Here is a 27,803-nt window from a genome sequence, read left to right as displayed (position 1 = left end):
AAAAAAAATATAGTTGCTCACTAAGAGCAAATTAAACTGTTTACCAAAAAATAATATAGTTAAAATTGTTTTCCAAAAATGATATATATCTTGATCTTACTCATTAAATTCGATTATCAGTAGTTAAAATGTGTTTGTGAATGAATAAATGAAAATAGTAAAGAAAGTAAAAGGAATAAAAAAAATATATGCACAAAGCAATGGAGCTTTGATGATATGTGTTTGCATTGGATCCGTAGATGTTAGGTGTTATTGATCTCATATTTGAGGACGTTAAGTTATACTTGAGAGCTAAGATTTAGTAAAATATAGTAAGTATGGCGCACAAAAGAATATTAGATATTGCTTTGGTATTGTTCAGAATTCAACCTTTTGCAAATATATCAAAATTACTATTTATAGGTAACAAAGGTAATACATCAGTCAATACAAAATCTCCACTCAAGCCCTAATGTACCACACTTCACTTAATCATCGTCTTTCATGTGGGGATACCAACATTTTTCTACGTATACAAGCTATTTTTCCAATACAACTTTATTACTTCATCCGTCCACTATACTAAGAGCCTATTTTGATAGACTTATAACTTATGACTTGTAAGACAAAAGTCATAAATTGGGATCTTTAACTTAAACTGTTGACTTATTTGTGATTTGTTGGCTTAATAAACAAGTGCTTATAAACACTTTTTAATCTCACTCAAATACTATAAAAGTGTGTGAACTCACCAAAAATAAAACAGTACAAATACTTTTATTTTTCCAATTTAGAAATTTAGAGATAATTTATCATTTAATTTTCCAATTTACCCTTATTATTATCTATAGATATTTTTCAATGTATTTACAAAGCAGTGAATTTATTATATTCAAAGGATGACGTAATAAAATTGTCACTCTCTTTTGTTGTTTCTTAAAGGGTCTGCCAAGTAAATACTCGATAAGTAAAAATGAAAGAAGAGAGAAATATTTCTTATTGGTGGCAACAAATAAAGAACTGAATTGTACACCCTTTCACATTAGTGTCACAACTTTCTTTCAAGAAAGGAATTTTCTACTTGAGGTCCTTCTCATAACATCAAGAGTAGGCCTATGTATCGGTTGGTTCGGTTTGATTTTGAAGTTTATCGATTTGAGTTATTGGTTATTGGTTTGTAAAGATGTTAAACCTTTATAGAACCATTAAGATATTGACTTATCGGTTATTGGTTTATCAGTTATGGATTGTTATCGGTTCGGTTATCGGTTAAACCATTAAAATTTGAAATAAAAATTATTGAAAATCACTTAGAAACAAGGTGACAAACAAAATGAACCATGCACATTAGTTCATAAGTTACATCTTGCTCAAAAGCAAACACTTTTATACTATAGGTTAACCAAGAGTTTGATACAACCAGAAATAAAAGCAAGAAACCAAACTATAAGTTAAGGACTTTATATACAAAATAGTATAAATATAAGGGAAAATGCATAAGTACCCTCCCAACCTATGCCCAAAATCCTTGAGACACACCTAACCTTTAATAAGGTCCTATTACCCCCCNTAAGGTCCTATTACCCCTCCGAACTTATTTTATATATAATTTTCTACCCCTTTTCGGTCTACGTGGCACTATCCTTGAAAAAATTGTCAACACGCGCTGGACCCACAAGATAGTACCACGTAGGCCAAAAAGGGGTAGAAAATTATATATAAAATAAGTTCGGAGGGGTAATAGGACCTTAGTAAAGCTTAGGTCTGTCTCTGAGATTTCGGGCATAGGTTGGGGGGGTACTTATGCATTTTTCCTAAATATAATTATTTAATTTACTATCGGGTTATCGGTTAACCCATTAAGAAAAAACCTCAAACAATTAAGAACCGATAACCTGATAAGAAAAAAAAATCAAAACCGTTAAACTAATAACTCATTATTGATAAATCAATAACTTTTTTTCGATTCAGATTATCGTTTCAATTTGGTTTTGAACAGCCCTAATCAAAAGCATAACTTTCTTAATTCCAATTTAGAAATCAAACTGACAACCCAAAACAATTCACAATTGACCTAAGAAAAGTTAATTACTCATCTCAGTCTACAAGAGGGATAGACAAACCTACCTCGAAGGCCAAAACTTCACTCGAACAACTCTATCAGAGCACTTTCTCAACCACCCGATCACAAAATCAGTCCTCAACTATCAAGAATGGATAGAGTTCATCAAAAGAAGCCCAATGATATCCATATTGATAGAATTAGAAATCAAGGGTGAAATAGTCTAAAAATTACTTCGGAAACCAAAAAGGTTCAATCAATTTTTTAGTTGAAAAACATGTTCTACTAGTCAAGAGGGGTTTCATGGTTGAAAAACTCATTAAAATCATTCAAGAAACAAGCTCCAAATCAAGGAAATACCAATTTTTCAACTTAAGGGAAAAAAACTCAAAACCCACATTGAAATCAAGATTTAAAAATGTTTTGAATGATAAAAATTGATGGAATCAACAAGAAATTGGTAAAGAAAGCTTACTTACATGAATTTGCACAAGAATGCTCCCAAGAATTGCCTCCCAAAAGCTCCCAAAGATTGAAAATTGTAGAATTGAGAAAAATGATAAGAATCTCAAATTTAGGTTTTGTCCAGGTGAAAAATTGTCACCATGATCGCGAGCCACTAATTCTCGCGATCACGTGGGCACAAAAGTTTACATCGCGATCGCGAGACCCCATGTCTGCGATCAGGCTAAGGAAACAAAGGGTTCATCGCGATGGCGAGCCGATGGGCCGCGATCGCGAAGGCCACAGAGAAGACACATCGCGATCGCGAAGGTCAAAATGACCCGCACCAGAAATTGAAAACCAACAACTCTACACAAGGAAAAATACCTCCGAAAGGACCTTCAGAAATTGTTCGGAGTTCGATAAAAATAAACTGGACATGCTACGCCACTAAATTTTGACATTTCGGACTCAGTGGAATTGTCGGATTTCCGAAAAGAGTTCAAATTGTGGAATTATCCTCCCAAATCACTCTTAAGGATTAAAACTCAACTTCCCACACAAACACCCTAAACTCAATCTAAGGCCTTAGAAACCTTACCAACCACCTTACTAGCTCAAACTCGACGTTCTAGATGCGATGGAACTGATGTAATTTTCATCCAATGCTTGAAACTCAAAATGTTGACCAAAGTCAACGCTATCATGAATTCTCAACTCAAGAGGGGTCAAATGATAAAAAATACATCCGATTATATCAGGGACCACATCAACCATTCCCGAAACACAAACTAAACATGAAAATGCAAACGAGAAGGACAAAATGATCAATTCACAATTAAAAGCAAATTCACAAGAAATGAAACATTATATTTTTAGACTATTAACTATTACACATGTATCAACATAATTAATGAGTTTTTCTAGAAAAATCAACTAAGTTCCTTCTTGAGATTTTTCTTCAATACTCCCAAGTTTTTTTCTAATGATATTGAATGCCCATTGGGAAAGACTTAAGAATACATATGTTTTTTTCAGAATTGCAACAAACCAAATCGAATTCACCAGCTTTTCAGCTTCTCTAATTTGTATCAAACTAAACATGATATCTTTCAATTGTTATTGATGTTTTCTTTTGTTTTAAGAATAATGCAGTAAATAATTTTGTCAATGTGAGCTTGCTTGTTAACGTTACCACTACCAATATTGAAGAAGCGTAAGAAACTAGTTCATTCATGATGAATCCTCACAATATAAATATAAATGACATTAGGCTCAGTTAATAATTGATGGAGACTATAATATTAACTAGGGACAAACATAAATATTCAAAACTATTTTGTGCATATATAAAAGGGAAAATGCACAAGCACCCCCCAGCCTATGCCCGAAATCCCAGAGACACACCTAACCTTTACTAAGGTCCTATTACCCCCCTGAACTTAATTTATCTATAATATTCTACCCCTTTTCAGCCTACGTGGCACTATCCTTGAAAAAATTATCAACATGTGCTGGGCCCACAAGATTGTGCCACGTAGGCCAAAAAGGGGTAGAATATTACATATAAAATAAGTTCGGGGGGGTAATAGGACCTTAGTAAAGGTTAGGTGTGTCTCTGGGATTTCGGGCATAGGCTGGGGGGTACTTATGCATTTTCCCTATATAAAATAATATTTAATTAATTCCAGAGAACCGTTGTTACTATTGCTACAAAATAGATGCAGATGGATTTAAGATTTTAAGTAACTGGTAGTTGTACTTTTATTGTCGATAAATTTAGATTCAGTTTAGTGGTATGATATTGATGGCTTTTGGACTGTTGTATTATCTCATTAACCAGAGGCGTATTCAAGATTTAAACTTTATGATTTCAACTTTGATGTTTCTAGCAGTTAATGTTTTTTTAAGTTACAAATTTTTATTTGCCATGTTGCGCTTTTTGAAAATCAATTTGATTATTTTTCAAAGTTAAATTAGACTACATTAATTTGATATTTTAAACAAAAAATTTAGATATTTAAAAACTATATGAAAAGTACTATAAATTGCAATTTCTTGCATATCAATATGATGAAAAAATACATCGTAAAATGTTAGTCAAAATTCTTATAGTGTGATTCTGAAAAAAGAAACTATGACAATTAAAAATGGACGGAGAGTGTGTTTATTGCCAAAAAAAAAAAAAAAAGGAATTTCTAATGGCTGATGAAGATTAAAAGGAATGGGTGTGATTTGGGTGGAAGAGTTAGAGGGACAGATATAGTGGGAGAAATTTAGGCTAGATATAGTGTAATTGAAATTCTCTCTCTTTCCTCTCTCGATGTGTGTGCGCGCGCACGCACACGTGTGCGTATGTGTGTGAGAGAGATATCTTCTCAAAGACCCATTAGGACAATCAAATATACTTCTGAATTATATAAAATGGATCAATTTTATATTTCGTTATGTTTATGGCTTAAAATGTTCACATTACATTTGTGGCTCTTAAAAATACACTCCAACTAGCAAATATCTCAAAATATCTTTCTTACTAATAATTGATCTAAAATAAAGGGAACTGGATCAATTTTGCCCTTGAAATTACACAAGATGTCACCCAAACGTAGTGGTCTTGATTTTTTGTCCCCCATAAGAAAGTGTTTAAAGAATGGTCTTTCTCCACTTTAAGTAGGGTAAGAGTACATTTTTTCTCCTCTACACCTCAAATATTTTTAAACAACTCTCCATGCTCAATTGTCTCTCAATTTTTTTAAACATTTTTTTTGGAAAAAGGGTTCAAAATATATCTGAACTTTGACCTAAATTTTTGTAACAATCCCAAATTTTGAGCAGGACGTATTACCCCTGCACTATTTGATAGTGTATTTTAAAGATATATAGGTGTTCACGTGGACATCATAAATATTGCATCATTATAAATAATAACTTGTCCAGCTGGGCACTTATATATCTTTAAAATACACTATTAAATAGTGCAGTGGTAATAGGTTCTGCCCAAAGTTTGAGATTGTTACAACAATTTCGATCAAAGTTCAGTTATATTTCAAACTTTTTTCCCTCTAAATATGATATCACACACATTTTCGTACATAACTCTACAAATAATATAATTTAAAAAAAAATCTAATTCAGTTATATCTTGGTATGTCATATTACTTATCGTAACTTTAAGTCATCCCATGTCTTAGTTGAAAATTGATATAATAGTTTAAAAAGAAAACAACATAATAAACATTTAATTGAAAATTAATGCATATAATTAAACTTTGTATAAAACATAAAATTGATATTATATAAATTTGTCATTTAAAAAAGTCAAATTAATTTTATAAACTTCAATATAAGTTTTTGCTAAAACCTTTACAATTAGACGCATTTGTCCCAAATTTCAAATGAATGACAAAACTGTCCTATCATATATATACATAAAAGAACCCTAGGCCCGTCTACGTGATGCCACCACAAGCTAGAATTTCCTTTTAAATTTATTTATTTCAAAAAATTGCCTTCCCCTTTCATAAAAAGATTCGACTTCTATTAAAAGTTGTGACTTTTATAAAAAGTTGCGACTCTTATGAAGAGTTACGACTTTTATGAAAAGTTGCGACTTTTATGAAAAGTTGTGACTTTTATGAAAGGTTGTGACTTTTTCAAAGAGTTGTGACCTCCGATAAGGCACAATAAGCATTTATTCACACTACCCTTTATTGTCTATAAATAGAGGGATTTCCTCTCATTTTAAAACAACGAAAATTTTAAACTTCTTCTTCTTCTTCTACACAATTAAACATTCGCGTACTTTGCTCCTGTTGAGTGGCTCACTGACACCATTGCTTTTGTATCAATACACTGGTGAATATAATCATTCTATTCTGAGAGGATCTATTCCTTTAAACCTCGGGTACTAAAGGGGAATAATTTCCTTAAGGGGACAATTTGCATTCAGTTGGCTCGATTTTTTCCTTTCTATTTCATTCTATTGTTACAGATCCTGGAATGTTTTTTACAGTCATTAATTTATGCTTATGTTATTTATTGTTGTTTTTGAGTACATGTTTTAAACTTTGTGGTTTATGTTTATGTTTTTTATCATTATGTTGAAGTAAAGACATGTTAAGCAAGAGTTCGATGTAATCATTAGACTATTGGTGTCATGTTTATTAGAATTCTTAAACTTGAAAAATAAATGACTTTGATTTTTATAGAGTTTTCAGTCGCTAAAAAATCCATGGGATGTCCAAGAAGAGAATTTTTAAGTGTTCAGAAGTTATGGTGATTCCAAACTACCTTGGAGTTTTAGTTATTTAACTTTCTATCTTATCAAGGCATTCAATGGATTAGTGAAATCCAAAAAATAAAGGAATGTAGTGGGATGGTAAGTATTGTACTCAACCTTAATCAAAAGTTTGGGGTTCAAATGTTGGATTGGAGTCAATGAATTACCCCTCAAAATAGGTGAGTCCATATTAATCAAATATTAAAAAAATAATTCATTATAAACATTAGACTAAAAGTCGCAAAACAAATGAAGTTTTAACCATATTGATAGAAACATAAACAACAAAATATGACTTTTAGTTATCAAAGTAGTGTCATCAACTGCGAATGATTTTGAATAAGAGACTTGCCAAGACATCATTTAATCCAAATTATTTGAGCGAACATGCATTATTTCATTGAACTCCAGGAGACGTGTTGTTAAACTTTAATTAACTTATCAAGTACACAACTAATTATATAAGATGTATAATATTTAGATTCTGTATGTAGAGGCCTTGAATAGGAGAAAAACTCTCGCAATTGATGAATAAAATGTTTGTAACACTTTTTGAAAATACAAATATAAACAATGAAACAATTACATATCTTTTCTGAAGACATTGGTGATGAATAACTACAATAAAATGAAGAATTAATAACAAAATGCATAAACACTTAGAATCAAATCTTTTTGGTTCTAAGATTAAAAACATATTTCATTTCATCTTTGGATAAAATATTCTTGACAATTTATTGTAGGGTTGTACCCACTCGAAAACACTTATATTATCAACATTTCATAAGTAGATTATTGACGTAGTTCACCACCACGCGAAGCACGAAAAATTTACCTAGTTTCTAATAATTCAAGAACAAAATTTGACCCTTTATTCTTGTTTTGGAGCATCCGTTAATAATAAGTATATTTTTGAATTATTTTGCTAATTGAAAGGCATATTTGAACAAAAACGTAACAACATGGGCATTTTTTTAGGCAAAAACGTAACAGAGGATTAAACACTCATTTTGAATAATTCAAGGGTCCGACTTAATTTGGTCATGTTAGACCACATAAGAAGCGTTATTCTTTTAAAAAATAAACAAAAAAATTAGTCTTCCAACAAATCCCAGTTTACATTATTTGTTCAAGAAAAAAGTCTTCCAGAAAAATTCAGAGCATTAGAGGAACTCCTCTTCTTGGACAAAATGATCAAGGAGTACTTAGAAACACATTTCGAAAAGTTTGAGATAGGAATCCATAAAGAAATGATCCAATTAATCAAGATACAAAATGAGAATCGTATGGGTACGATTTTACACTTCTCAACAAACATCATTTATTTTATTATTCTAAGCGGGCATTCAATTTTGGGTAAGGAAAAACTTGCTTTTCTTAACTCTTGGGGTCAGGAATTCCTATATAACTAAGTGACACAACAAAAACTTTGTTTATTCTTGGAGTAACTAAGTTATTTTTCGGATATCATTCATCCCCAAGTTGGAAATTCGCTATACGTTCTATCTATAAAGATTTTGGAGTTGTTGAGAATGAGCAAATTTTAACTGATCTTTGTTTGCAAACTTCCAATAATTTGCAATACATTTTTAAAAATTCAATCCTTTTTATCTCATGTATTTGCTAATATAGTTGCCTAATGTTGAATTGTATCAATCATAGTAGTACTAAAAATCCAAAAGCAAAGAAAGAAAGTATCAAACTCCATAGAGTGAAAAAAAGTAAAGAGAAAAATCCTATAAAACTTCAATACTCTAATTACAAATTATTAAAAAAAAAAGAAGGTGAAAAGAGTATGTACAAGTATGAGTATATGCTTTTGAATGTAAGCATTCTCTTTCAGGTAATAAGTTCACCCTTAAGAGCATGAGCAGCTCTTTGTATGGCCCTAGCAGTTCTCCAAATCTCATGCTGAATTGCTGCATTCTGCTCTCCACCGCCTGACGATTTAGATATTGCATTTGCTATTCCAGGAAAGAAATCTAACTCACTTTCACCGTCATTACGAGGCCCATAAACCTGCATTCCAAACTCAAAACACTTACTAAACAGATACAAGACCAGTGCCATCTTCCCAGACATTGTTTGTGGTGGCGCTGTAAATCATCTAAAATGACAATTTTATCATTTCACAAAGTTTCATTCTCATAATAGATTTTCTTAGTCAATGCCAATGGCTGTGGAGACTAGAATACATAATGTGCTCTTCTACATGTCCATTTAGGGGTGACATTTGAAGCAGATCAATTCGATGAAAATGGTCCTAAAACAAAGTCACTCAGAGGTGGCGTTCTTTAGCTATAAAATTACAACAGTCAAAACTATCATAGTTTTCACGGAGCGGAGTGAATGAGGATTTCCTATGGGATTCCACACATATCCAAGGGTGATATGAGAGGAGATCCAAATCTTGTGAGGTAATGAACACACAAGGAAAACAATGATAATTTGTGAAATCTCAAATATACCGAAAGGGAGAAAAAGCTTACCATATGCTTAAACCATGGTCTTCCCTGAAGCCCTTCTGCATCCAAAAAGCCCCTCTCAGCAAACATGAGCCGGTCGTTTAATATTCGTCGTTTCAGTGCTGTGTGCTCGTCCGTGGATTTATCTTCTTTCAGTTTCTAGGTTTACGAATACAGAGGAGCTGAGTGAATATGAATTCATGAGTGATAATTAAAGAAAATATCTTAAAATAAGAAGCAAGCAAAACATAAAATATAGTTGAAATTTTTCTATATGTCCATCCCACACAAAATAAAAGCACGAGTAGTGGGAAAAAGGTGCAATCCTTGATCCTTGTTTCCTTATTTTTACTCAAATCACCCACTGAATATTTGTTTTACGGAACACATGCCGATTGTCAGCTTATGTTATAAACTTTGCTTACAGAAATGCAGGTAACCGAAAACAAAGGCATCATGTTTTGTTTCACCTTTTTTACCTTCAGTATTTATTCTGAGGATATCTCGTTCATGTTTAATCTCTATGTTCCACAAAATACAACTGTTTATGTAGGATTAGTACAGAATACCATGATGCACAAACAGTGAATTCGACTGATCCAGGAGATAAAATATCGAGGAAGATGAATGCCAAGTTCAGGGGCTTAGAGCCTGTTTGGATTAGCTTTAGGCTTATGACTTATAGGCCAAAAGTCACAAGTTAAAATTTCTAACTTGTGGCTTTTGGCTTATTTTGTTATTTTGGCTTAAAAACAAGTGCTTATTTTTATTTTACCCAAACACCACCAAAGTGCTTAAAAGCTATTTTACCTAAAATAAGCCAATCCAAATAAGCTTAGCCCGAGAAGATCAGCTAAGAATTTGAATTAAGAAAAGAGAGAGGAGTTTATTTAATCCAACAATGAATTAAAATTCCATCTACAACTGGTATATAATCTAAAGCTAAATTGATACAATCGAGTAACTGTTTTGTTACTAACTGCACTGAAGCATACTGTAGCAACTATCTTTTTTTTGAAACTGGTAACATTTGTATTTCATTTAGTACTTAGGTAGTACTGAAAAACCATATTTACAAAAGCAGAAAGGAAGTATAATCTATCCAAAAACTGAACCAGACCTAAATGGATCCTAAACCATCTATGATTGACTCAGTTTCATTGGAGTAGACATTTGTACACCAAAAGCAGAACAACAAAACACACTTAAGCTTTACTTCCTGCAAGTTGTTGTTCCTATTCTCAAAACATCTCTCGTTTCTCTCCCTCCATATAGTCCACCAAATACTAGCAGGGATCATCCTCCATCTTTCTCTGTTTGTAGCCCCAACTCCAGCCATCTCCCAACTGAATAGAGTCTCATCAATCTTGCTAGGCATACACCAAGATATGCCTCTGAGATTAAGGAAAATCTGCCACAGCTGCTCAGTAAAGTTGCAATGTAAGAAGAGATGTCTCACTGTCTCATTAGCCTTACCACATAAGGAACATCTGTTACATAGAGAGATTCCTCTCTTGGCCACATTATCCAATGTCAAAACTGCTTTATTGGCTAGTAGCCATGTAAAGCATGCCACTTTGTGTGGCACTTTGGTCCTCCAGATTTGCTTCCAAGGCCATTTGAAGTCTTGAATGCCACCAGGACTTATCTGTTTGTATCCTTCTTTCACTTTGTAACTACCTTTATTGTGCCCTTGCCACCATAAATAATCCTCGCCTGTTTGTATACCTTGAAAATTCTCCAGAACCTTAAACAATTCAAGTATTCTGGGAATTTCCCAGTCATTCAGATTTCTTCTGAGGATCAGATCCCAGCCTTGTTGTGTCCACATTTCAGCGACAGTCTTCTGTTGGTGTTGAGCCAATGTAAAGATGTCAGGAAAACGATCTTTGAGGCTCATACCACCCAACCATTTATCAAACCAAAAACTAGTTTTTCTTCCATTTTGTACCTTGACAGTAGACTGATTACTGAGAAAAGGCCAAAATATTCTGATGGATTTCCAAAGGCTAATCCCATTGGGGGTATTTACCTCTTTGGTTACCCATTTATTTAGCTCCTCATACTTGTTGTTGATCACCCTATACCATAGTGCTTGGTCCTCCTGATGGTACCTCCATAGCCATTTCACCTTCAGAGCTTTGCTATGGTTTTTGAGATTCTTGATACCTAATCCACCTTGCATCTTACTTCTGATGATGTTCTTCCACTTGACTAAGTGAAAGCCTTTTCTTTCCTTATTTCCTTGCCACAAGAAGTTTCTTCTAATTTTGTCCAAACTCTGAACTACTGATTGGGGAATATGGAAGATAGATAGCATATATGTAGGGAGAGCATCCAGAACAGAGTTTATCAGAGTTAATCTACCTCCCAAGGAGAGGTACTGTGATCTCCATCTGGCTAGTTTCTTTTCACATTTCTCCAATATTGGGTTCCAAATGTCTATGGCTCCAGACTTTGCCCCCAAAGGCATGCCCAAGTATACTGATGGCAGAGTACCTGTCACTCCTCCCAAGGTTTGTGAGAGGTGTTCCATATCCGAAACCACATTAATTGGATACAAATGGCTTTTGTTCCAGTTTATATGTAGTCCAGATATGGCTTCAAAGTAGACTAGTATGAGTCTCAAAATCAGCAGCTGCTCCTCCTCAGCCCCACAAAAAATTAGTGTATCATCAGCATACTGTAGGTGTGTGATCTCCATACTATTCCCAGCAACCTTACTGACTTCAAATCCCTGTATTCTTCCTGTTGTCTTGGCTATCTTCAACATATTGTTAAGCCCCTCCATAGCTATGATGAACAGGAAGGGTGATAAGGGATCCCCTTGCCTGATTCCTCTGTGTGCACTGAAAAAGCCTTCAGGAGACCCATTGACGAGTACTGAAAACTTAACAGTTGAAATACAAAACTTGATCCAACTGATCCATCTGCTATCAAATCCCATTTGTCTCAGCATACTTAGAATGAAATCCCAATTCACATGGTCATATGCTTTCTCAATATCAAGTTTGCATAGTATACCAGGTTTCTTCTGGGACACTCTAGAATCAATTGCTTCATTAGCTATAAGCACTGCATCCATTATCTGTCTGCCTCTAATAAAAGCCATCTGTTGTTTGTCTACCAGCTTATCCACAACTCTCTTCAACCTTTCGGTCAAAACCTTGGACAGTAGCTTATAGAAGCTTCCAATTAAGCTGATGGGTCTGAAGTCCTTGAGTTCCTTTGCTCCTATCTTTTTAGGAATCAGTGCTATGTATGTTGCATTATAGCTCTTTTCAAACATCCCAGTTGAATGAAAATTGTGGAGAGCCCCCATAATGTCATGTTTAATGATCTCCCAACATTTTAGAAAGAATCCCATTGTGTATCCATCAGGACCAGGGGCTTTGTCTATAGCACACATTTTTAAACACTCAAGTACTTCTTGTTCCTCAAAATCTGCCTGCAATGCTTCATTTTCACCCTCTGTAATGGTAGGATGGTTGCTGATATTTACAGAGGGTCTCCAACCTTCAGGTTTTATATACATCTTTTTGTAGAAAGAAATAATTTCTTCCTTAATTCTGTCTGGCTCTGTTATAGTCTCTCCCTGTACTTCCAGTTGATCAATATGGTTGCATCTCTTGTGGGCATTAGCTGTTTGGTGGAAAAACTTTGTATTCCTATCCCCTTCCTTGAGCCACAAAGCCCTTGATCTCTGTCTCCAGGCCACTTCCTCATTCTTCAAACACCCCTCATACTCCATGAAAAGTGTGGCTTTTTTTTCTATCTCCTCCTCAGTTAAAATTCTGTTGCTCTGATGTGATTCTAACTCAGCCATCTGATTGAGAAGGTTGTTCTTTTGCAATTTCAGATTACCTTGTTCATATCTGCTCCATTCTTTCAATTTCCCTTTGAGGGCTTTGAGTTTGCATGCTAAGATGTAATCTGGCTTCCCATAGAACTCAAAATCATTCCACCAGACCTTAATTCTTTCAACAAATCCTTCTTGGTTCAGCCACCAATTTTCGAACTTAAAATAGGATTTAGATTGTTCCCAATGTCCACACAACAAGGCTATAGGAACATGATCAGAAGTCACTCTTTGCATAGTGGTTTGCTTTATGTTGGTGAAAAGATTATTCCATTCTGTGGAGACCATAATCCTGTCTATCCTGGATGCTGTGATATGGTTATCACCCTTGTACCAGGTATACCTTCCACCACTTAATTGCAGATCAATGAGGTCCATGTCTTCAATGCATTCTGAGAACTCTCTCATTGCTGAGTTTAACCTGTTGCACTCCCTTTTTTCAGAAGGAAATCTACAGACATTAAAGTAACCACAAACAGCCCATGGACCATCCATCAAGCCTCTTACATCAGCCAGTTCTTCCCATACAAACCTCCTCTCCACTCTACTATTCGGAGCATACACTCCGGTTATATGACATTCAAAAGTGCTTGTCTGAGCTTTGAATTTACAAGAGAGAGTATAGGCTCCAACTTGCATAATTTCCCCTTCCCACATTCTGGAAATCCCATAACATCAGGATTCCTCCTCTGGTTCCACTGGCCTCTAAACAAGCATATTTAATCCATCTCCCTGCCCAAATTTGTTTAACTAAGTCCTGTACATCGCCTTCTAATTTAGTTTCCTGGAGGCAGAGAATGTCTGCTTTCCAGTCCTGCAACAGGTTTTGTACCACCCTTCTCTTTCCCTGTTCATTCAGCCCCCTAACATTCCATGAGATTAATTTTATCCTCATGGAGTATTATGTGATTTCCCCTCACGTTGTCATTCTACCAAACACTCTCTTGCATTCGAAGATTCTACTCTCCCAAGCTCTTCATCCTTTTCCTTTGTACTCATATATCCAATTGCTTCCTTGATCTCACCCAATTCCTTTTCTGTTTGAGTATTGCGACCATGAATACTAGACATGCCCTCCATCAATTTCTGCAATTGCTCCTGAATCTGCAGAAATCTATCCTCCATTCCTTCTACTGGTCTTTCTTGATTCTTGCTTCGTCTCAGCATAGCCATGCCAAAGAATGATGGCTCTGATAACAATTGATGCACAAACAGTGAATTCGACTAATCCAGGAGAATCTCGAGGAAGATGAATGCCAAGTTCAGGGACTTCGTCCGAGAAGATTAGCTAAGAATTTGTATTAAGAAAAGGGAGAAGTAGAGTTTATTTCATCCAACAATGAATTACAATTTCATCTACAACTGGTATATAAGCTAAAGCTAAATTGAATCAATCGACTAACTGTTTGTAACTAACTGCACTGTGGCTTGCTGTAGCAACTAATTCCTAACAGCGCTGACAGAATTTTGCCAACTCAGCAATTCTTAACTAACTTTTGCCACCTCAGCTAATCTTGTTACTTTGCTGATTCACTTGCAACATACCATGTATAAAGGAGATAGGAATCTGGGTTAAGAGGAGAACTCCAATAACTATCTCATTAAAACTTGCAGAGCATATGGGAGCTGGTGGCATATGGAGTATGTTCTTATCAGTTATTGGAGTTGCCTGGGTCATGCCAAATAGTATTAAAGAAGCCTATGAGAGCTGGTGTTCGTGGAGGGTTGGGAAACCCATCAAAAAAACATGGCGTATGGTGCCTGCTGCTATTGGTGCATCTGGAATGAAAGGAATCGTAGATGTTTTGATGGGATTTCAATTCGTAATGGCATTGTAAAATCCAACTGTTTAGACTTCTTATATAGTTGGTTTCAACCAGGCCCCTGTAACCACTGTTGATCTTTTTTTGGACTATGTCTGCTCTTTAGTTATTTAGTAAATTCTTGTACAGGAGCAGACCCCTTCTTTTTGCTGTAATTTTTTGCCTTGCATCTTCTTGATGCCTTCTAATGCAATCTCCTTACTTCATCAAAAAAAAATTTGCAGTACTTTTGAAGATTATAATTACAATTAAAAGAGGAAAAAGTAGCAGTAAAACCTTCATGTATTTTGGGACCCCATTCCATAATTTTTTCTCCATCACTTCCTGATGCTCAGTATCTGACCACAACTACTTTAGAAGAAAGGAAGTAAAATTGTGCAACAGAGTTTAATATCTAACCTTTGCTTCATCTAGAGTTTCTTTAGCTGCAGCTGCAAGTTCTTGAGTGGCAGCAGTAATAGGATGCAACGAGATGTTTCTTCCTTCCAACAACTTACTCAGGATACGGGTATAGTCCTGTAAATTTGTAGACATTAACCCATAGACAAGGGTGAGTAGGGAGAAGTAGAGAGCTTGTGTGGTGTTCATTGAAAACAAGACCACAGCAGATAAGTCCATGACTTTAAAAGAGGATGTAGATTATGATCTTCAATAAAGCAAGCATTAATATTGTTGTGTTCATCTCCTAATCTTAAGAAATCATGCATTTTTCAGGGTCAGTCACATAGTATAAAGAAAGTTGTTTATTTTTGCTTCTTCTATAAGGAATTAATAAATGCATTCAAGTGAGTTTGCTTGAGAGCAATCACAAGGGCCAAGCATAAAAAGGATGTCATGACCAAATTAACACAATATAGCATATGTGACAGATGAATACAGAAGGTATTCAATGTATGGCGTGGATATAAATCCTTCTTCAAAGAACAATCATGATGTTAGGTATATTTATACATCTTTACGCACTACTTTATTTGCATTTCTACCTTGTTTTGATATGAATTAGTAATAAATATACCTAACTTATGTTGATTATGAGATATCAAACTAATTTGGGCTTTATTTGCGAATATAGGTGTTTTTGGACGAAAATGAACAAGAATTGGAAAAACCTAGAGAAATCTGGCTAAGTGTGGATGAAGTGCAAGTTCACCGCATTGCACTACCCAATACAATATCACTCAGTGTGATGGCCAGCACGACGTGGTGAGGAAATGGAAGGCCCTCAGAATTTTGACTTGGAGCATATTTGGATTGGCTTATTTTAGGTGATTTTATGCCAAAATAGCTTTTAAGCACTTTTATAGTGTTTGGGTAAAGATCAAAAAGTCTTTTAAGCCAAAATAACAAAAATAAGCTCTCATCCAAACAGGCTCCAAGTCTCAAGGAGAAGAAGACAGTGCTCCCCACAGATTCGCAGTGACCAATGTGGTAAATTTCACCGCGATGGCCAGTGCAGGGTGGTGAAACATGGGAGGCTCAAGAATTTTTCAAAGTCAAGAGATGGCAAAGAGTTAGTGCGGCGCATCACCCAACACGGTGAAATAATGCGATGGGCAATGGGCTGCGATGAAAGGTGGATCAAAGTCTAATTCTGGCTGATTCCAAGTTTGACTAGGAGAGTTCATCTGAATGTTTTTCCTAGTCAATAGATAGACTCCAAGGTCATTTTTGAAGGGGTTCTGACATTTTGCCAAGAGTTTTGCACTTGTGGCCACAGATCCCTTGGTTTTTACTTCTTTTCATCTTTCTTAGATGTTTATGTGCATAATCACATTCTCTCGGTTGTTGTTATGAACATGAGCGGCTAATTCCTTATTCCTGGGTTATGGTAGTTGCATGATTATTGTTGTATGAACTTATTGATGTTTTAGAAATTAATTGTATGAGCTATTTATTTAACCTTGAGTTTAATTGTTATATTGTTTTGCGACCAATAGCATACATCTTTGAATCTTAGATTGAACACGAAAGTGGGAGTCTAGGACATGCAATAAGGTTAAGTAGAACAAAATCTCAACTCCAGACATCAGGGGGTGGATTTGCATCTAGGATAGGCATATACTTAGTTCGCCTTGTTCGGTTAATATACGGGAGTTTGAATGTGTTTGTGTTAAATTCATGACCACAGACATATAGGATCCATAACGCTTGAGTCTTATCTTTTATTTTGTTAAATCCCAACGTTTCAACTCTTGATATATATAAGTGATAATTAATTTAAGGGTGTGGTTGGTATGAAGGAAAATGTTTTCTTGGTAAGTAAGTGGGTCTCTTACAATTTTTTAGTGTTTGGTAAGTAAGTAAAAAAATATTATAACAAGAGCATTTATATGTTATCTAGCAGAAAGTTATGGAGGCGGGTAGGGATGGGGAGTGGGGTTCAGGGGTGGCAGGGGGTGGGATGGTCAAGGGGTGAGGGTTGGATGAGAGGGGAGGAGACAATAAACATGGAACCTCAATTATGCAACTTGTTTTCCCTACTTCCATTAGGGAAGTCATTTTCCTCATTTTTAAGAAGCTTATTATGTTTTCAAAACTTTTTTTTTTTTGATAACCAGAAATCCGTCTGTGACCTGCCCTTTGGACCAATCACAGCCTTATAAACTCGGTGGATAATGGGCCCGCCCCTCTACCCTTCTCCACTTAAATACTGGGCTTCGCTTTGCATGGTGTGGGGCTTAAACCTGCGACCTAAGCCACAAATCCTCCATCTTTTGCCACTCGAGCTAGGCCTTGGGGGCATGTTTTCAAAACATTTTGATCAACCAATTATATGAAAATTGGAAAATATTTCCAGTAAAATGTTTTCCTCCACCTACCAAACACACAAAAATCATTTATTTTGTGCTGTAGATTAAAATCAACTTGTGGTGAAAATACTTGCGCAATTAATTAGTAGAAGTTAATCAAATAAATTGAAAAAGCAAGTCATTGTGGTTCAATATCCGACTTTTGAGTCATTGTATTACTTGGTGACCACGTGCATTTGCATTTGGGAGCAACAAATCACTCCAACATATTCATCTTAATTATAGGTCAGAGGTATTAACAATAGCTTATGCTTCCAAAAGTGAAACCCTCAAAATTTAAACTTTCTTTACCTGCAGCTCAGCAGCATATGGAAGATAGTTAAAAGGTAAAATCGGATCCTCAGCCAGGCGAAGCGCAAGAAGTCCCCACACTCCTGTCACTGTGAGCAAAGGGAGGAGAAACAAAGAAAAGCTTGTCATCTCCATAGCATGACATCAAAATCCAAAGATAAAAAATGAAACCCTAAAAACCTGTATCAATGTAGATCAAACATATGCAATTTTAGATATTAAGAAATACCTTTAAGTTATATAGATGCATCTAACATATATACAAAGCTGGTAGCTTCGAATAAGCCACAGAAACATTTAAAGCTACATAAAATAAGTAACTACCTGCCACATGCCGTTGAAAGAATGGATCCCCAAAATTTACCATCCAGTTGTAGGAATCAAATGCTGTGTGATATACTGGAAAATCTGCAAGAGAACAAAGAAATCATTTACAGAATATATGGGGCACAATGCACCTTGGATGCACTGAAATCCCACTGTTTGGATGATTTTGGGTTTGGTCTGGTTTAGCTAAGAATGGAAGCACTATACCTCTGCCATAGTACAGATCAACAGAAGGAACACCTGCATGGTGCAAAAATGGGGCAAAGTCTGAATCTACTCCACTAAGCCGTTGAATCTGCAATTGCAAAGACCATCACACTTGCACGCAGCTTAGAAGAGTACAGAAGAGAAGATAAAGAGGACAATAAATCACGGAAACAAATGGATGCAAGGGAATCCCTCATTTGTCCATGCCAGAAACCAAGGAGAAACAGAATTTTAGCAACATTTAGAATTGGTTACAGAAGGGATCTTATTATTGAAGATAGGTACCATACATTTCAGTCTCCTAGAAAATGCTATTACAGAGGATAAAGAACTCTTTCCAAATGCAAAGACTTGCAATGAGGGGCACTTGCTCAACCAAATTTGTAAGTCACTTCCCATTTCAAAAATGCTTCACACTTAGTGGTGGAAAACAGGGGGGGGGGGGGGGGGGGNCCAACCTTACAGGAAATGGTAAATACTGACACAAGAAATGATGATTTTATGAGTCAACGCATTATACTTATAGAAGTTTTATCCCATATGCAACAACTCTCAGAATATATATGAAATAATAACTTGTATGCAAAACCCATAGTCATATGTGCATAAAATACTGCATCCAAAACATCCCTTTAGATATACAGGTAATCTTGACCATTTTCTTTTATAAAATTCTAATTGATCAGGAAGTATCCTCTTAGTTCTATTTTTATGGTAAATAGATTTTCCTTTTCAACAAAATCTCAGTATTCAGTATTCCTATTTGATAGATAAGACAAGAAGAATTCTAGTGTAACGCAGTATACGCTACACCTATAATTTGCTTGATGAAAGATTGTGTAAAGAAATAACAAAAAACAGCAAATGAGAAAATTACCTTGATACCTCTATTAGCAGCTGTCCATCTTTCATAAAGAGTCATGCCCTCTGAGTCTGGATCATTAACCTTATCCAGCAAATCAAATACAATTAGCTAAAACATCAGATTAAAAGGCATCATTGTCTAGAACTTCCACTGACTGATAGCATAGCAGGCTTACCTTCTTGGTGATTTCGGTAAGCAGATTGTCCAACTGAGGAGTCGTACTGGGAAAAAACCCAGGGCCTTGAACTGCACAATCCACATTTAGATAGGCCACAGATTTAGATCCAAGGTTGACAAGATTCTGCTCAACCCATTCAGTTGATCCAATCTGAATCCATGAAGAGAGAACAAGATGAGTGCAAAACAAAAGTAAAGATCATTACAATAACTCTGGTAGCTTTGAGGAAGCAGTCTAATATGACATTAGCCCAGAATCAGGTTCCAGAATATCTGTGATAGGCTATTCTGCACTCTCTCTGTTAAATAGAGTCCAAGCCACAAAACATGCATAAAGGCCTATAAACTATAGCCACTCAAAAAACTTTCTTACTTTATGGTCAATCCTACCGTTTAATCATCCAGCCAGATTCACAGGTCGCGTCCACATAATATTCATGTTTAATAGCAGAACAAGAAGTGATTAAAGAGAATCACAAGTCTATTTTTCGAATTAGCATACATATTTCTAAAGAGGGGGTAAAACAAGTTGGACAGAATAATCTCTCAGTCAATTCTAGCTATTGCACCTGATCCTACCATCAGACAGCAGAACATGCTGGTGACTTCTGGAGATAGAACATTACCTACCATCCCAAACTCTTCTGCATCCCAACTGCAGAGAATGATTGTTCTCCGAGGATTCCAACCCAAACGCATGAGAAGAGCATATCTACGAGCAATGTCAAGCAGGGCAGCGGTTCCACTATTGGGGTCAACTGCTCCATAAGTCCATGCATCTCTATGGTTTCCAAGAAGTACAAAACGATCAGGCTCTTGTGATCCCCGTATGACAGCAAAAACATTATGAACTGTTGCCATCTTTTTCTCACCCTGGAATCAGAAATAATGCAGAAACACTTCAATAAATTTCTGAGCTAACCTGCTTCTGGTCTGGGCAAATCCGTATATATACCATTTTGTTGGGTAACTTTAGTCGTTAAATTGAAAAGAATCAATTAAAGTTAATGGTTACATAAATGCACACGCTGTAAAATTAGGTAATATATCTTGAGAGAATTGGCAGGTGAAAATTGAAAAAGATCTATTTCTTTGATGAACTGCATATCTCTTCAAAGATTGGATTAAACAACTGAGACCAGGAGATGTTCAATAAGAGAAAGTTCCTTTGACCAATATGACTTTCCTAATATGTATTTGACTCATGCATGTTAGTCTTAGGGGAGCCTAAAGAATGCCATTTAAAATGCCGATCTAATTAACCATTGTGTGACAATGGAGAAATAACTATCACGAGCAACTTTTCCTTTCTATCATCCAAAGAACATATTTAACCTTTTAAGCACTTCATAACATTCATGGAAATGTTAGTATCTTTGAAAAATCACATAATTTTGAGCTTGGCAATAAAAAAATTTTTGATAACTGTGGTGTCGGGGACAGCTGGAGGACACCTCGACAGATTCCACAGGGTACCTACTACCAGCACAAGTACCGAGTAACTCTATCCACCAAGGCACGTATAGGATATGAAACCACTTAGTGTTTTTGCCTCTGCTAGAAATTGAACCTGAGACCACCCTTTGGGGTGGCCCAGTGGTTTGGGCTTGAGACTTCCATGTTGGAGGTCTCAAGCTCGAAACCCCTTGCCAGCGAAAGCAAGGGGTTTGCCTTCTGGGTCGAGCTCGTCGCACTGGGCTTGCCTAGTGTGGGTTATGTGGTTTGCAAGCTATTGCATAGGAGCAGGGGTTTTACCCTGTGTGCACCCAAAGGGTAGCGACTGTGGGTTTCCCTTGTCATCAAAAAAAAAAAAGAAATTGAACTTGAGACCTCATGGTTCTCAACCCACTGAATCCGCCACTAAGCTACACTTGCAAACTTGGCAATAACTATTATGACCATTCATATTGATAATGAAAGTAGTAGCGGTGAGACAATAGTTAGAGGCAGTTCTAAGTTCTAACAAGTCACTCGCTCCTAGCAGAATCCAACAATAAATCATCCACTTCTTTTGGTAAGAAAACAGCTATGCCTTGGCATAAGTGAAGACTATTATGACCAAATTTGAACAAAAACATCTATTAAAACAAGAATTGGAATCCATGCTATTTAAATGAGCAAATCCAAAGGAAAAGCATGAACTCCTTGAGAAATGTTAACTTATATAAAGTGGGTCCTACTATACCTAGTTAGTACATGACATTGGAAAAGCACTAAAATGCTTCGTGAAAGATATTTTCTCCGAGAAAAAAGTTGATACATTCTAGGTTAGCTTCGGAAAAAAAGTGACACGGCTTGTTTGGAAAGAGTGTTAACAGTAAGTTGTTTCCATAAGAGAAAACATAATTACCCCCTCCAACTATGACATTATTTTCAAACATACACTTTAATTAGGTGGGTGTCCTAAATCCTAATACCCCCTTATGACCCCATGTGACGTGGAGAGTGTACTTCACTCTCCAATAGAGCGTTAGATAAACAAAAATTAAGAATTTTTTAGTTTTTTGAGCATCTGTTACATTGAAAATATTTTTTTGTTACTTTATTTATTTTAATTTATTTTTCAATTCTTTTTCCTCTTATCTTCTTCATCGAACTCTTCACCCATTTTCATTTTTTCCAGTATCTTCTTGCTTCTCTCATCTTCTTTCTCCTCCTTTATTCAACCTCTTTTTCCTTGAGCCTATAACCCGATAAATCATAGTTCTTGTTAGGATCGAGAACTTGGGTAGTGCAGAATTTAGCCAAACAATGTTATAATGACAATAGTAAAAACGATCATAAGTTGATAATAACGAAAGTAAAGCAAATAAAGAAGACACAAATTTGACGTGGTTCGATTAGTGTGACCAAGTCCACTGGCGGAGAGGAGCAATTTCACTATATCAACAAGGATACAAAATTAGAGTAAATACTCTAATTAATCCCAAATACCCCCAAGAGAATAACCTCACAAGATCACTCTAAAGAAAGGGTTCACACAAGTGTTTTCTTTTACTCTAAAGGAAACACAAAGAAAGAGAGCAATGAAATGCTTTCATGAGCTTCAAGGTGTGTTACAACTAATGGCCAATTTCCTTATTTATAGGAATGAAATGTACTTGTTGATGTCATCAGTGACATCAATAGAAAATACAAACATCAACATTTCAATGTAAACATATCAACTTTTATATGACTTGCCAAATCTTAACTTTTACGGCTGCCAAATCTCAATATTTACGACTGCCAAATCTCAATATTTATGGCTGCCAAATCTTTGACAAAAGAAAGAAAAAGTACCCTACAAAATCTAAGTCAAAATAACAAAGGCCACATTACAAATCTCTACCTTGGCCTGACCCTGGCGAATATAGTAAATCTGCTCCATCCTCTCCGCAAAAGCCCATATGGGCTAAATTATTCTTCATAAACGGCTATCAAGTCAAGCAAAGCTTGAACTTGCTGACTGGAAGAGACTTCATAATCTTCTAAACAAAGACCTTTCCTTAAACAATGGTTTCTCGGATGAAGTGATACTTGGTATCAATATGCTTCGTTCTCTCATGATACATCTTATGATCCTCTATGTTATACCCCAGAAAAGAGTCTTCTAGTTCAGGTAACATGAATAAGGAGCTTGGCATTCCTTCTAAGCCAAACTCATTGGAACATAATACAGTTGAAACTCCTGATGTTGAAGCTCCAGAAGTTGAGTTAGAAGTTGTGACTTTTACCATTGAACCAAATGGGTATGCCATAGCTACATACAGACCAAGGTGGAGATTTGTAATGTTGTGGCCTTTGTTATTTTGTCTTAGATTCTGGAAGGTCCATACCATGATCAAGAAAGTTGTTTTTCTTCCTTTTGTCAAAGATTTGGCGGCCATAAATGTTGAGATTTGGTAGTTGTAAATGTTGATATTTGACAGCCGTAAAAGTTGAGATTTTGCAGCCATAAAAGTTGATAAATTTACATTGAAATGTTGAAGTTTGTATCTTCTATTAACATCATTGATGGCATCAACAAGTACATTTTCATCCGTATCAATAGGAAAGTCGGCCATTAGTTGTAACACACCTTGAAGCATATGAAAATATTTCATTGCTCTCTTTCTTTATTTTTCCTTTAGCGTAAAGGAAAACACTTGTGTGAAAGAAAGGAGTGATCTTGTGAGGTTATTCTCTTGGGGTATTTGGGATTTGTTAGAATAGGAATATGAATAGGAATAGTAATAGGAATAGAAATAGTATATAATATCCTACTTAGAAAAGGATTGTTTGTGGTGTCTATAAATAAGGTTTCGGTGTAAAGTTACTAATTTCAAAAATAAAAATAAAAATAAGGCCTCGGTGTAATAATGTAGATACACAGTCATAAAAAAAATGTAGATACACAATTCAACAATATTCTTTTCTTATATTTCTCACATGGTATCAGAGCCTCTACGATCTTCGTAGAGAATCAAAGAGCCTCCACTGTCGGCGAAAGGCTATTACCCATATATGCCACCCGTTTTGCCAACATTATGTTAGCAAAAGTTGGGCTACCGTGTTTTTTTTTGGTGACTATTTTCTCATATCTAATTTGTGTAGCACCATGCAATCTTTTCGATGATTTGGGGTATCAAAACTCTGAAATCTAAATCTCTGAGATTTGAATATTTCTACTTCTAAAGCTGAGTGATACATTATATACTTAAGCTGCCTCATCACATCACAGTTATTTTATCGTTGCTTCATGGATATAGGCCTGGAATCAGGTATAGCTGTATACCAAGCTCATGTTGACCCTTTATAAATTAAGAGAAGTGTATGAATTGCGCACATATTATGTGACTAGTACAACTAGGATAAGAATTCAAAAACGCTAAAGCTCTCCTAAATTGGCCATCACGTTTACGAACACCATCAAGCAGCTAAAAAATATCAGAAACCTTGCATGTAGGTTTAGACAACTTAAAAGGATCCAGACTCTAGAAACTCATGTTCTGTTTTCTAAAGTCAACCTTGGATCAGCTTGACAAGCCAGCTAATGTTTGACAACAATGAGCAACCAAATGATGGTATTTGTGGAGAAACGCAAAATCATATGGATACAATTCTCATTTTGTATCTTGATTAATTGGATCATTAGTTTTAGCGATAAAAGGAAACATAGCAAACACTGATACACAATTACCGACAGTATTTTTGTTTGGCCTATTAAAAGAAGGTTATATCCTCTCTTTTTTTATGTAGCTAGTGAACCAAACATTCTATATATTCAGGACATGGTGAAAATTATTAAGTCCAGCTTGCAGCTGGTCAATGCCCCGGAATTGCATACATTATGTTACACCTTCTCAAAGAATAATTCATGAATAGCTACTTGGCAGGCATTTTTACTGCTCAACTCAACTTTCATCTTGCTTTTGAAAAATGGAAGAAGGCAAACTTGAACAGGAAGAACCCAAAAAAAGAAGTTAATAGATATGTTTACACAGGATAGCATCCATATGTTAAAATGTAATCTGCTCTCCTTGAACATAATGTCTATTTCATTATGTAAAACACCACTTATTTTGGAACGGAAGGCGTAGTGTTTGTGAGACTTTCTATTTTTTAGCATCATGAAATACTTATGATAAACCAACAGAAGCAGACTTGCTTTATTTGCTAATTGTAAAAGCCTGTTTTGAGAATACTTACCATTGCATGCCCAATTGATCAAAACCTCGATGGCTCGATCAACCATAAACGGTCATAGGTATGCATCTTTTTTTGTTTTTTGGTTGGTAAACGGTATTGTATAAAACAGCAGCAAAACTGCTGACAAGTATTTACAGAGGGAAGCCTCATTACAAGTTGTGTAATGAACTCAAAAAGTCAACCATGGCCTAAAGTTAATCATCTTTACTCCAACCAATCTACGTAAATATTCAGGTTCATCTTTCTATTACAAGACAGCCCAGATCCTCCAGCATCCCTCTTCCCCTATCAGCTATACCTCCCGATAGATAAACATAACTTTAAGGTGAGACTGAACTATTCTACTCAAACTGACCTACCACCCCACAATCAAGAATGGCGTAAGCCAATACCACCCACCCCACATTCAAGATGTTTCTTATTGTCAAATATCATTTCATTACTTCACCAAAATGATGCTTGGGCAATATTTGGAAATGCAATCTTTCTTTACCAAAAGCAGACATGAGAACAAAGAAGTAATCTTTACCATCATCTATCAAGAAATTCACCAAAATTAACAACTAACAACTTTTGGAAAACCCAAAAACTTAAATAAATAGAGAACTCCATCCATCTCATTTTACTAGAAATAGAAAAGTTGAAGACATTCTAGAAACATCCAAATAATAGTAGTCATAATCAAGGTATAGGACAAAATGAATGAAGACATTCTACACAAGAAATTGAAAGGAAAAAAAAATGAGCATGACAAAGAGGGGTGAACTAACCTGGTAGGTAAAGTTGATCATAATGGGTCCAGGCCCAAGTCTTCCACTAGTACTACATCTCAAACTCTTTCTCCATTCATAAGGCATCTCAGGTCCCTCAAGTGATTTCAATATAATCTCAGCTGACTTCATTGATATAGGCAATGAATGTATACTAGGAAACCTTTGCATCACCAAAGGGTCATCTATTCTCAACTTCTCCCCATTCTCAACCCCACCCCACCCAGGACTTAATGGGTCCCCTAAACCACTCATCACTGTCCCTCTTTCAACCCCACCTTCAAACTCACCCTCCGTAAACATCAACACCGCTTCCACCCCTCTCGCCGCCGCCTTCTCCACCATCTCATTCCTCGATAACCCACCACCCCTCCTCACAATCCCAACACATCCTTTAACCTTCACCCCATTCGCACCAAGGGCAATATAGTCCTTTTCCCTCCCATAATTCAAAAAGCACGGCTTACCGTACGCCGACCCAGATGGTGAATAAGCATGATAGGGCTTTACAACCCCACTTGAAGAAAAACCCGGCTCATCCAAAGCTAAAGAAAGCACCGACCCATTTGGAAAATGGAGAATAACTGAAGAAAACAAAGGGTATGATAGAAGAACAGTGTAATTAGTAACATGGGTTTGAAGGTTTAAGGATTGGAAATGAGACTTAACGTAAAGAGCAGTATGAAGGGAAGGGGTTGTACCAGCAAGATGAGGGTGGAGAGTGAGGTGACGGAGGTAGGTAGCGAGGGTGTAGTTAGTGGCGGAAGAGATGAAAGTGTTGAAGTAAAAAAGGGAAGTTGGTGGTGAGTTATGGTGATAGTTGAGAGTAGTAAAGAAAGCTAGAATGAAGAAAATGAAGAGGAAACTCCATGTTTTGATAGAAAAATGGAGGTTTGAGCATAGATGAAGCATTTTTATTTTGTATGAATGGAAGAGAAGGAGGAAGAAATGGTGTGTACTGTAATGGAAATAATATTCACAACTTCACATCATTTTTGTTTTGTTTGTTTTGGCGTTATGTATAATGGAAATAAGCAACTGATGAGTTGAGTGGATTTTTTTGCTCCATTTGCTTTTTGCTTTTTGCTTTTTTTGGTCGAAACGAAGAGAATATATTCTCGCACACGGGTCTATGCCCCATATGAGTCTTAAAATGGGACAACAATGCGTAGGGGCGGGGTGAAGTGGGGAACGTTGAATCTTTAATCCCTAAATTTTTTCCATATCCACTAGACTCTCTCCATTTTTTCCCTATTAAGTTTTTCTTCATTTTTTTATTTTGTTAACACATATTTAATTTCTTTATTTTCATAAAAGAAGATTTTTAAATTACTTTCCAATGCAGGATCGTCTCGATCAAGATTTTTAAATTACTTTCCAAGGATTCATCAGTAGAAGGTTATTGTTAGAGTTGGGCTCAATGTGGTTGCATAGTTATGTGGGCAGTGTTCAGATAGTGCGGGTAACTGTTGGTATGGCTCCGGATGAGAGGATTTTCTCTGATGGCTAAAAGGTGTTGGGTTTGGAGTATTCAGTTGAGAATTTGACTTATGAGCTATTCAACATCCTCTCTTGTTAGTTGGTCGCTTCTTTCTATGGTATTTTTGTGGTATTGGTTCGTCTTAAATTGGTCAGTTGCATTCAGTTGAGTTGGGTGTGGTTAAATGGAAGTTAGCATAAAAGGGAGGAGTTGGTTGGTTGCTAATTTTGAGCTTTGGAGATGAGGTGAATTTGAGAATTTTCTCTCGACCTGAGTTCTGGGTTGGCGTTGCCCA

The 27,803-nt window shown here is 35.9% G+C and overlaps 1 protein-coding gene across 1 annotated transcript; it reads right to left on the bottom strand.

The window, feature by feature from the left end:
* Positions 1-8,448: 8,448 nt before the first annotated feature.
* Positions 8,449-27,011, bottom strand: LOC125845575 (probable glutamate carboxypeptidase AMP1). Its single transcript, XM_049525109.1, has 10 exons — positions 26,029-27,011; positions 20,219-20,461; positions 19,587-19,739; positions 19,424-19,492; positions 18,547-18,634; positions 18,337-18,420; positions 18,013-18,101; positions 15,311-15,427; positions 9,254-9,388; positions 8,449-8,783 (listed from the first exon to the last, which is right to left on the bottom strand). Exons 1-10 carry the CDS (start codon positions 26,938-26,940, stop codon positions 8,604-8,606), a joined length of 2,070 nt encoding a protein of 689 aa, XP_049381066.1. The 5' UTR covers positions 26,941-27,011; the 3' UTR covers positions 8,449-8,603.
* Positions 27,012-27,803: the final 792 nt, after the last annotated feature.

The sequence above is a fragment of the Solanum stenotomum genome, chromosome 11 (genome assembly GCF_019186545.1).
Source record: "Solanum stenotomum isolate F172 chromosome 11, ASM1918654v1, whole genome shotgun sequence".
Classification (NCBI taxonomy): Eukaryota; Viridiplantae; Streptophyta; class Magnoliopsida; order Solanales; family Solanaceae; genus Solanum; species Solanum stenotomum.
Note: the sequence above shows the minus strand (reverse complement) of the source record. Positions and strands in the feature narration are given on the sequence as shown.